The sequence below is a fragment of the Nelumbo lutea genome, chromosome 1, assembly GCF_056320005.1.
Source record: "Nelumbo lutea isolate HS-2025 chromosome 1, American lotus-T2T, whole genome shotgun sequence".
NCBI lineage: Eukaryota > Viridiplantae > Streptophyta > Magnoliopsida > Proteales > Nelumbonaceae > Nelumbo > Nelumbo lutea.
The window spans coordinates 170,961,834-170,972,102 of NC_142684.1; the positions used below are offsets into that span (position 1 = coordinate 170,961,834).

At 37.8% G+C, this 10,269-nt stretch overlaps 1 protein-coding gene across 5 annotated transcripts; it reads right to left on the reverse strand.

Annotated features, from left to right (window-relative positions):
* Positions 1–6,465: 6,465 nt before the first annotated feature.
* LOC148879156 (trihelix transcription factor GTL2-like) lies at positions 6,466–9,765 on the reverse strand. 5 transcript variants are annotated; one of them, XM_088960583.1, is made up of 3 exons: positions 9,245–9,765; positions 7,301–8,712; positions 6,466–7,087 (listed from the first exon to the last, which is right to left on the reverse strand). In XM_088960583.1, exons 1-2 carry the CDS (start codon positions 9,616–9,618, stop codon positions 7,302–7,304), a joined length of 1,785 nt encoding a protein of 594 aa, XP_088816709.1. In that variant the 5' UTR covers positions 9,619–9,765; the 3' UTR covers positions 6,466–7,087; position 7,301. The 5 variants fall into 5 exon arrangements, with proteins under 5 accessions (XP_088816709.1, XP_088816711.1, XP_088816713.1 ...); XM_088960585.1 differs by having other exon boundaries at positions 6,466–7,090; positions 9,245–9,761; XM_088960587.1 differs by having other exon boundaries at positions 7,355–8,712; positions 9,245–9,747.
* Positions 9,766–10,269: the final 504 nt, after the last annotated feature.

The window sequence follows — 10,269 nt, forward strand, 5'->3', positions numbered from 1 at the left end:
CCACTAAGTTCAACTTGAACCATTTATTATCTTCTTCTTCTTATTCTTTTAGTATTTAATTTAAATTTTTTGTTATATAGTAATAATATTAACTAAATTTGTAATTATTTAAATATTTACTTAAAATATTTTTGCCAACTGACTATAATTATTATATAATAGATTTTTTAATTCATATTTTGCATTTAAGAATAAACATTAAAGATTTGGCTTAACAATTTTAATGACTGTTAATAAATATTGATTCTTATTTAAGGTTTAATTACTGTATTTGGTAATTATTATGGGGCATGCTTTGAATAAACATTAATGATAATTGACGATTGTTATTTTTTTTTTATTATTTACTTATTTAAGTACTTTATTATTATTATTATTAATTATTTCTATTAATAATTGATTGTTATTATTATTTACTTAATTCAGTAATTTTCAGCAAGTAATTATTTGATTTAATTTGAATTATTTGATTTTTTAATTATTTATAATAGATATTTAGGGTAGTCTATTTATTTGATTTAAGAGACTTACCAAGTTTTATCTAGACAATGACCCCATACTAAGTACGGGGAAACTATAGTATCATTTAATTTGAAATTTACTATTTAACAATAAAAAATCAATGTCCTGTTGAGCAACCCACCCCCAAAAAAAGTATCAATAACTTTGAAATCATTAATCTATTTATAAAATAATAAAATTATATGGATGTTCACAACAATATCACCAATATTGCTTAATATTTAGTGACATATGAATGGATAAAATGCATTTAAATGATATCCATTCAAAGAAGCAAAGAAGGAAGGAAATCATTCAAAGAGCTACTAAGAAAAACAATCCATGCCAAACAACATTTGCAGATGCATCCATCATCTGAAGCAAGAGAAGAAAAATATATCATGTATGGTTGCAATCAACTGATAATTTAATTTGGGCTCCAAAGTCCATCCAACAAAGGAAATAAGAAAAGAAAGGAGAATAATGGGACCATCCCAACAACTATTAGAATAATGAGACCGTCCCAACAACTGATAATTTAACCTAAAGGGGGACCACACCAACTGTTAGATTAAAATTAATCCAACGGTTGTAAAATAAGACACAATCCCAACAATCTTCACCTTGACTTATTTTTCAACCACCTTAGAGATATATTTACTATTTGTGCCTCCACCTGTTTGCAAATATTATAAACCTTCATCGGCATTAAAACATCACCAACTACACATAACTTGAATCATTCGGTCCTGACTCCACCTGATTGAAACAAGACGGCCAATGTACATGTATAACTGTACCCAAGCTAATAATCCTAGTTAACTTCAAAGAGGGACCTCGATCCTTCCTCTCTTCCACTAGGAATCTTCCTCTCACTATCATGTATACTTTGGAAACTTGCAGCACTTATCTTCACTCTATCCGCAAAAGAGACCCTCTGTGTTGCCACACTACCTTGCACATTTTGTTTCCAACTCCCATCGAGGTCTTGGGAACCACTATACTCCCAACCAGATGAGATATACCCTTGCATTTTTCTCCCTTCATTAGGACCATACCGCCATGTGTGATTTTCAAGGCTCCACCTGTAGCAAAAACCTTGCAACCCTTTGAGTCCAATCAGTTAAGTGATATTAGATTCCTATGCATTTTTGGGACATATGGCACACCATCCAAAGTGCAAACTACTCCATTAAACATTTTGATTTTTATTGTCCTAACACCCGCGATGTTACACGTAGGTCTATCACCTAAGGAGAAAACACCTGTCTTCCTCTCTTGAAACACATCAAAATATTCCTTCTTAGAGCAAATATGCATAGAACATCTAGAATCTAAAACCCATTCATTTGGAGAAAAAATGCACATACCTTCAGAAACTGTGAGAACGTCTTCATCATCATCAGATGCAATTGCCTCGCTTCCAGATTCATCCCCACTCCCTTTTTGTTTAGGACGATTTCTCTATGTGACCAAATTCCTTGCATCTATAACATTGTATCTTGCCCTTTTCCCTGGCCTTGGATCTAGACTTGTTGTTCTTAGACCCCCTGTCAAGAGACCTTCATTTCCGATTTGTTCCTAGCGTAACCAACATAGAGTCCTGCTCGCTCTCATACTTAGGCTTCTTCCTAACCTCATTTGATAGAAGAGATGCAGTGACTTCTTCCAGCTTTACTGTATCTTTCCCATACAACAACATTGCCACCAAGTTTTCATACGAATAAGGAAGTGAGGTAAGAAGTAAAAGGGCTTTATCTTCTTCCTCCACCTTGACATCAACTTTCCCTAGTTAATCCAAGATATTGTTGAACACATTTAGGTATTCCAAGAGATTTCCACCTTCTTTTATCTTCAGCCCATACAATTGCCTCTTTAGATATAGTTTTGTAGTTAAGTTTTTTTCCAAATAAAGCTTCTCTAGCTTATCCCACAATTCCAGTGCAGAATATTCTTTCATAACATTAAACATAACGTTATCAGCCAAGAGCAATTGAATCGTATACACCTTGACTCAATGTCCTCCCAATCGACATCCTTTTTGTCTTCCAGCTTTCCATCATTTCCCTTCAATGCTCTAGCCAAGCCTTGTTGAACTGGGATGTCCTTTACCCTTCTTTGCCATAGGGTAAAACTGCCTTTGTTGTCAAACCTCTTAATTTGGAACTGAGAATATGTATCTTTTGTTGTCATTATCTCTCAAGTAATTTTACAAACACCTTGTATACACTAACTTGGGAACTCTGATACTAATTTGTTAGAGCCTCACCACAACCACCCACATTATAAAATCACAAGGTATTTAAAATAACAACCACGAAAAATCTAATAGCAACAAAAAAAAAAAAAAAAACGAAATCCAAGTAAAGGCACATAAAGCAAGCGCCACAAAGAATACAAAGATTTACGTGGTTCGGCTTTACCGCCTACGTCCACTGGAGAAATAAAATCTGTTCTTCACTATGAAAGGAAACTGAGAAATAATACAAGTACCTTGTGGCTTGCAGCCCAATCCAGCTCTTAACCCTTGTAATTCATTCTTCATTTTCTCTCAACCCGAAGAAGAAAACAAGAGAAAAAACCCATTCTCACACTAAGAGCACTTTGTATTTTTCTCTTACACGTTTTCTCCCATAAAATCTTGACCCTATATAGAAAAGAAAGATTTTATATGTACAACCTCTTTAACTTAAAGAGGGACCACACCAATTGTTAGATTAAAATTAATCCAATGATTGTAAAATAAGACACAATCCCAACAAATCCAACTGACCATTGGAGGGGTTATTCAATGAGTTGAGGACGGAAAAAAAATCGACAAAACCATATGAAAATGATGCCAAAATGGAAGCAAGATACAAGAGGATGTTGAATCTATACTTACCGTTGCACGAAACCACCGGAAACATCACCACAGAGCTAACAATTGGAGGACGGATAGTTAGATGGTGAAGACCCGAGTCTGGTTCTCTGACAAGCTTGATGAAAATTTCCACCTTTCTGTCCAATATTTTCTCTTCTCAGCGGGGTCTCACTGTTTTAATGCGATCCCGTGGCTTAACTATTGAGAACATGCGATGTTCCACTCTCTTCTTAGTGTTTCTTGCTAAACAAACAATAGAAAGGTGGAATATTCCACCAAAATGCTTCCCATCCTTTCCCTTTCTCGGCAACCAAATGCACCAGAAATGTTGAAAAATATATGAGCCTTTATTGAACTGAAAATCTGAATGGATGTCAATTTCCTATAGCCACTATTAATCTCTCTCTCTCTCTATTCTTTTGAAAAAGTAGTTTCATTTTTTAAGCCCATTCTTCATGCAACCAAACACAGTTAAGTATCATTTTTCTGTGGAAACCATTCATTTTCCTCCATTGTAGGTGCAACCAAGTGGAACCAGAGTAGAAGGTCAAAATATCTCCCTGATTTGAATAATCTAGTAAGATATAGCACCATCTGGTCACACAAAATTGTTGGATAAGCAATATGCAAGGTGCCAACAGCTTCTTCTTCAACATCTGTTTGATGGTTGCACTAAATCATTCATTATTTGGCAATTTGATCCGTTGAAACATAAATACTCCATCAGAAGAGCTACTTATAATTTCAAAATACCAGGTTTTCTTTTACTTGCATGCAGACCAGTTGTTATTTGGCTGAAATTGCCAGATATATAAGAATCAGGGGATGCCGGCATGCAGCAATATGAGTCTTGAAAATCTGATCACCCTTTTTGAGACATCAACGCCAAAAACTGATAAATCATCGGGTTCTATAGATGCCACACCTACAGTAACAAATTAATTAATAACATACTCACACATTGTAGAATGGGTATCAAAAATTGAAACCAGTTATTGGTCTGACCCAATCGAACCAGTTGGACCTCTGAGCAAGTCTTTAATAGCTACTGTTACAGCAAGCAAGCAAGCAAGGCCACTTAATATGATGGGTGATGTATTAATGGTGTGAAGAAGAGTAAATGAGTCATGATAGCTTCACTAACTGCGCTTGGCTTGAGGCATCACCTCAACCATTCTCTTTTGTACAATGGGGCTGATGCCAATCCTTGTCAATGGGTAATTCCTGTTAAATGTTTATTTAAATTATGGGTAGGTCGGTGTTTTCAAATTACAACACAACAGAATCCTTTTCCAACAGGTTGTTATCAGTCTCTCCCCACGTGTTCCGGAATTGCTGGATGTAATGCCTCAACCTCAGCTGGTGAGGCTTTCATTTTTGCTTATTAAATACTTCATGTGCGCCTTGTTTAAGCCGTGTACTCACATTTTCAGCTCAAAGAAGGGGACAGGGGACTGACTCGAGGAATTACAATGGTACAGTTTAAGCTGCTTTACAAGAAAGCTTTCACTTGGGTGGGTTTTTCTTCTTCTTCTTCAAACGAGCTAAATGAGCTTTAAGCCTTTAAAATCTAGTTATGTTCTACACTTTACTTCTACATGGGCTTTGATCCTTGGGTTGGGCCAATAAATTCCCGGTCAATCAAGGTAAACTGCAATTAACGATTCAAATTTTAATGTGACAAAGCCCACAACCGGAAACCGACAATCCCACGCTAAAAAGGAGAAAAGAAGAAAATCAAAATGAAGCGTTAGTTATTACGCATAAAGGTAATGACATTTATCAGAACTAAATTGGCCCAGTAGGCCAGTACACCTACTGGCATAGCCGGGTTTCAAATTGAATTGAGGGTCCATTTGGTTTATAGGAATAGAGGTCTAGAATCGGAATCTCATTCCCATTTCTGTTAAAATGATATTTTCTCATTTGAAAGAATGACTATTTCCTATTTTTTTCTTGGAAATAAAATCTCTTTCATTTCTTACTAATTTTAATTCCCATTCTCATTCTTATCTAAACCAAACAGACTATGAGAATGAATCATTGCAATTCCGATTATAAAAGATTTTAATTTCAATTTTGATTCCAACTCTGATTACCAACCAAACGGACCCTGAATTGTGGACCAAAATGAAGCTGATGCCCATTGGGCATTAATCCACGTCCTCGGCCTTCCCAAACTTTTTTGTGAAGCAAGCCCGACCAGAGAATTATTCAATCAAACGTATTGTACGACCACAATAAGCGAAGAAGTGACATAAGCTCTTGGCCTGCCTCATTTTATTGTGACAGCCCCACATTTGTCTGCTTACTCGATGCATCTCATTTAAACAACCGAGCTCACTAGTAGACAATAAAAAAAAGGGCCTACATCAATTCCAATGCATGTGAGGGGGCATTAATGTCTTTATGAGAGTGGATCCCACTTTCGTACCAAAATGTTCATCACGTGAGATGCGCGTGTAAGAGCTGATGTGGGGTTTTATCAATGGTCCAGTTTTACGAGTGGAAACCCATGGAAGATGGAAGAGGGTCAGTGAATGACTCAGATCAACTACTCCTTGCACAACACATTTGTTAAGGGGGGTTGTTTGGGTAATTTTCTTGGGGAGTCTTTGGAGTTTGGAGTGGGATGGAAATGCATTTGAAAATGTGAATTACCAGTCAAGTCCGGCCGTATGTCTGCACATATCAAAGAAGGAAGATATCACTGTGATGAATTGAAGAAGAAACAGAGTAGTCCACAGTTGAGTCAAAGTTGGAGTGTAGCTAGCATTTCTTGATCAGAGATAAGTTTGCTCTTCTCTTATAATCTGGTGTAGACCACCCATAGATGTGGTGGGGTGGGACCATGACCATCCCATTGGTCACTCACTAGGAAGAAAGTAAGAAACAGAATTAAGCTCTCATACTCACACAGCAGACGTGTGAGACAAAGCCAGCTCTTTGTTTTGGTTGGGATTTAGGGGAGAGAACTACTTCACTGATTTTGAGGAGGGTGGTGGAATTGGAACTGGAAGTCTGGAACCGATTTAAGTCCGGAACTCCTCTCTCCCATAATTCCATAAATAAAATAAAATTAAAGCGTAAACACACAGAGAGGAAGAAATGGATTGATCACCTGGATAAGCATGCATTGTGGGTCATCACATCAGCCGTCTATTTCAAGGTATCATTAATTTAGATCAAATGGGTGGTCCCCAATTCTTGCTCTAGTAGGGCCCAACCAAACCATGTATGTACCTGGAAAAGAAGATTGAAACCGACACAGGACGACGACTAACTTTGTGATGGATGTTATTACCTAATCACATTGACTTCTCAGCATCAGTCACTTAATAAGAAGGAAGCAACCAACCAACGAGTGGTCTTAACTCAAAAGTCCTCTCCTCTCTCTGCATGGCATGAAAGCAGTGAAAGCACATTATTCTCTTGTCTCACACAAAGGATTTATTAGAAAGCCAACAAGTACGATGCCAATGTTTGAATCCTTGACTTTGAATACTGTACAGATGCATCTGGACCGTCCCTCCATATAACCAAACCGAGTTTGGACGAAAAATCGTCCCTTCATGTTTTGGAATTTTCTTCGCATTGGCCATACACGTACCTACATCTCTGTAAACATTGTCATGTGATGGACCCCCACCTTGAACAGATATCAATCAGGGATTGTGTTGTCGCAAATCGCAATACTTCATTTGTGCTTACATGAATGTGCATCTGCTATTCAGTTTTCAAAAAATGTCGGTGCCACATATATTATCATTAATATTCCATGCAAAATAATTAACAAAATTTGACACTCAATTGAATCTTTGAGAGGAATAAAAATTATAAATCGAAAATAAGTAAGAATATTAACTATAGCACATTTCTCTAATTAAATAACTTAATAAGTAGAAGATGAAAAAAACAAAAAGATTAAAGGCTTACTTTAGTATTCAAAATCTAAGGCGGGTACTTGACCCAGCTGCTGGTTCCTCTCACCTTCATCATCATGCATAGTTGCTTCATTAAAACCACACCGAGAGGACCGGAAGCGGGTTTCCGGCGATCCCAATCGATTTTCTGGAGAACTGGAATGGTTTTCAGGTCCTTCAGAGGGTACAATGAGTGTGCCTTGGTTGTACAAACTGCTCAGTTGATGGAAGTAAGGACATGTTTTTGAGTCAGGAGACCGCTTCTTGTTTGCATCTTTGGTTTTCCTGAAGTACTTGTTTATGTTCTCCCATTTCTCTTTGCACTTCTTCGCACTCCTCTTGTAACCCAATTCCAACATTCCTTGTGAGATTCTCTCCCATAAAGGAACCTTTGCTCCCTCCTTATCTTCGATGCTGCTGTAGAGGTTGCACCTCAGGTTTATCAGTGAGTTCACTTCATCTCTTGGCCATCTCTTGCCATGATCTTCTCTATCACTGGATGTCGAATTAGGGTTTTGATGGGGCAGAACTGCAGTCGATGAACTGGGTAGTACTGTGTTGTTTTGGCTCGTTTTGGAATTAGGGTTTTGGGGACCCATTGCTAGAGTAGAAGAGGAGGGTACTATTGGATTGGTCTGACAGACACTGGAGTCTGGGTGGTTTTGGGGTACTGGTACTTGAGAAGACGAAGAAGGTAGATTTGGGTTAGTAGATGAACTGATCTCTTTAAGGTTGAACTGGGTCGATTCTTCTGATATCTGTGCTGGACTTGATGATGAAGGCGAAGTGAGTGTGTTCTGCTTGTTTGTTGTCTTTTTAAGATCTTCGTTTAAGAGACTAAGGTTCTGATGAGATGGACCTGTTGTGAATTTCTTCAGGAGCTCAATGATGGTAGCTTCTCTATCGCGTGCAACGGCTTGCTCATGTTGCCTAATTTCAATCTCCCTGTTAATCCTAACCATTTCTTGCTTCCTCCATGCTTCTTCTCTAGCAAATCTTTCCTCCTCTCGTCTTTCCATGCCTTCCAGGAGCTTGCTCTGCAGCTCTTCTTGTTGGGCCATGATCTTGTTTACAATTTCTTCACAGAAGTTCTTCAGCAATTCGAACTTATGAGACCTTCTTCTCTTCTTTACTTTTGATTTCTTGACCACGTATTTGTTTTCGACAGGTGGGTTCACCAAGGTTTCTGTACCTGAATTGTCCTCCAAATTCATTGTCACCTTCCCACCTCCTTCGCTAGTTATTTCCATCTTAGCTGATGTCTTAGGGTTTTCACCTTCATAGACGGCTTCAAGTTCATCGAACGACCTATAGTTATCAGTGTAACTGCTATTGTTGTTGTTGTTGTTGCACAGACTGTTAAGCTCTTCAAATTTCTCCTTGCATTTGTCAGGACTCCTTCTGAATCCAAGCTCTGCAAGCTTCCTTTTTTTACCCAAAAAAACGCACACAAAAAAAAAAAAAAAAACAAGACCGCCATGTATGAGAAGCTAATTTAATTTGTTTAATTTGCTTTTAATGCGAGTAGGAACAATTAAATCTCTGCAACCATTTAAATGGGCTATTCAAAATTAGAAAGAAAGAAAATATCTGCAAGTATAAGAAGTTCTCTAAACTGGTAGATAGCAGAACAAGATTCAGCAACTATGGAAAAAAGAAATCTAGGTAAATGATGCACTCATCAAGTAAAAATATTATTCACTTCAACTCATACACCGTCTGCTTATTAACAAACTTCGGTTTTTCCGTGATTGAAGCGATTATGATTACGACGGCTAAGGAGATGAAATCAACTATCCAAAGATTCAGAAGCTTAGATATGACATTGGGTTTTGAAAACAGTGACGAAAAATGGATCAGAGCCATAAATAGAGCATCATAAATTTCAAGGAAGCAAATGACAAGAAACAAGTGTGTTTTAAGTATGAAAAAGCAGAAACAGATGGGTAGTACAAACCTTGAAACATGTTCCCAAATGAAGTCTGAAAACCCAGTCTCGATGCTAGATCTGGCCCTCAACAGTGCAAGTATTTCCTCTTCCGTCCATGGATCTATCAGTTTAGATGTCGATTTCAGTCCTTGAAGTTGCATGGTTCGATCCATCTCCCTTTCTTCTTCTTGTTCATCATTTTCGACCGACGGGGACTGTCGGTGCAATTGGTGAAGGAGGAGGGAATGAGACTGGAATACTTGGTGCTGAGGAGGAGAGGGATCCAAACCGGAGAAGTAAGGAGGAGAGACATGGAGAGGTAGAGTGAGTGGAAGAGGGAATGTGAGAGCTGCTCTCGAAGCTATGAACTCGTGGAACTGGTCTGGCGCTCCATTAAACATATTTGAGATCTTTCTTTACCACTCTTTTGCTCACTGTAAATGAAAATTCTTCGGCAAAGAACCCAACAAAAAGCGCTCCCTCTCTCTCTCTCTCTAAAGACTTTGTCTCATACCATTGAAATAAATTTTTTCTTTAGAATCCTATGCAGTAGCTGACGATCATGATGCTGTAATAAGGCAAATGAATACTCAGCACACGTGATAACACGCAGGAGTCAGGGCCCACCCTTGATGCTTAGAGAGATAGATAGATAGATATAGAGAGAAAGAGAGAGAAGGAGGATGTCCCATGAACTCTTCAACCAGATGTAGAATAGTGCTTGTGTCCGTCGGGGGTTGACACGAATTCTGTCAAACCCAGTATGTGTGTGTGTGTCCAATAAAGGATCAAAACCCACAAACTAGACAACATAAAAATTGTCCCAAAAGATCAGATACTTGTACACCGTCTGATCTTTCAAGCTTTCAACAATGTATGTATTTCTAATTCAATTTCAGTCTCTCCCCAATTATTAAATTATATTGTATACAAAATTACGATTCCTCCATGCTATATTTTACCATTTATGTTCAAACTTCAAAGGTAGTGGCTTATTGCTACTCTGTTTAATTGTTCATTGTTCAGTAAACAAACCAAGCGATTTTCCACAT

Excerpts from the sequence above, each read along its gene's own strand:
- LOC148879156 (XM_088960583.1), bottom strand. The coding sequence starts at position 9,618 with ATGTTTAATGGAGCGCCAGACCAGTTCCACGAGTTCATAGCTTCGAGA. Across the intron at positions 8,713-9,244 it reads ATTTGGGAACATGTTTCAAG|GAAGCTTGCAGAGCTTGGAT; the intron begins GTTTGTACTACC and ends GGGTAAAAAAAG.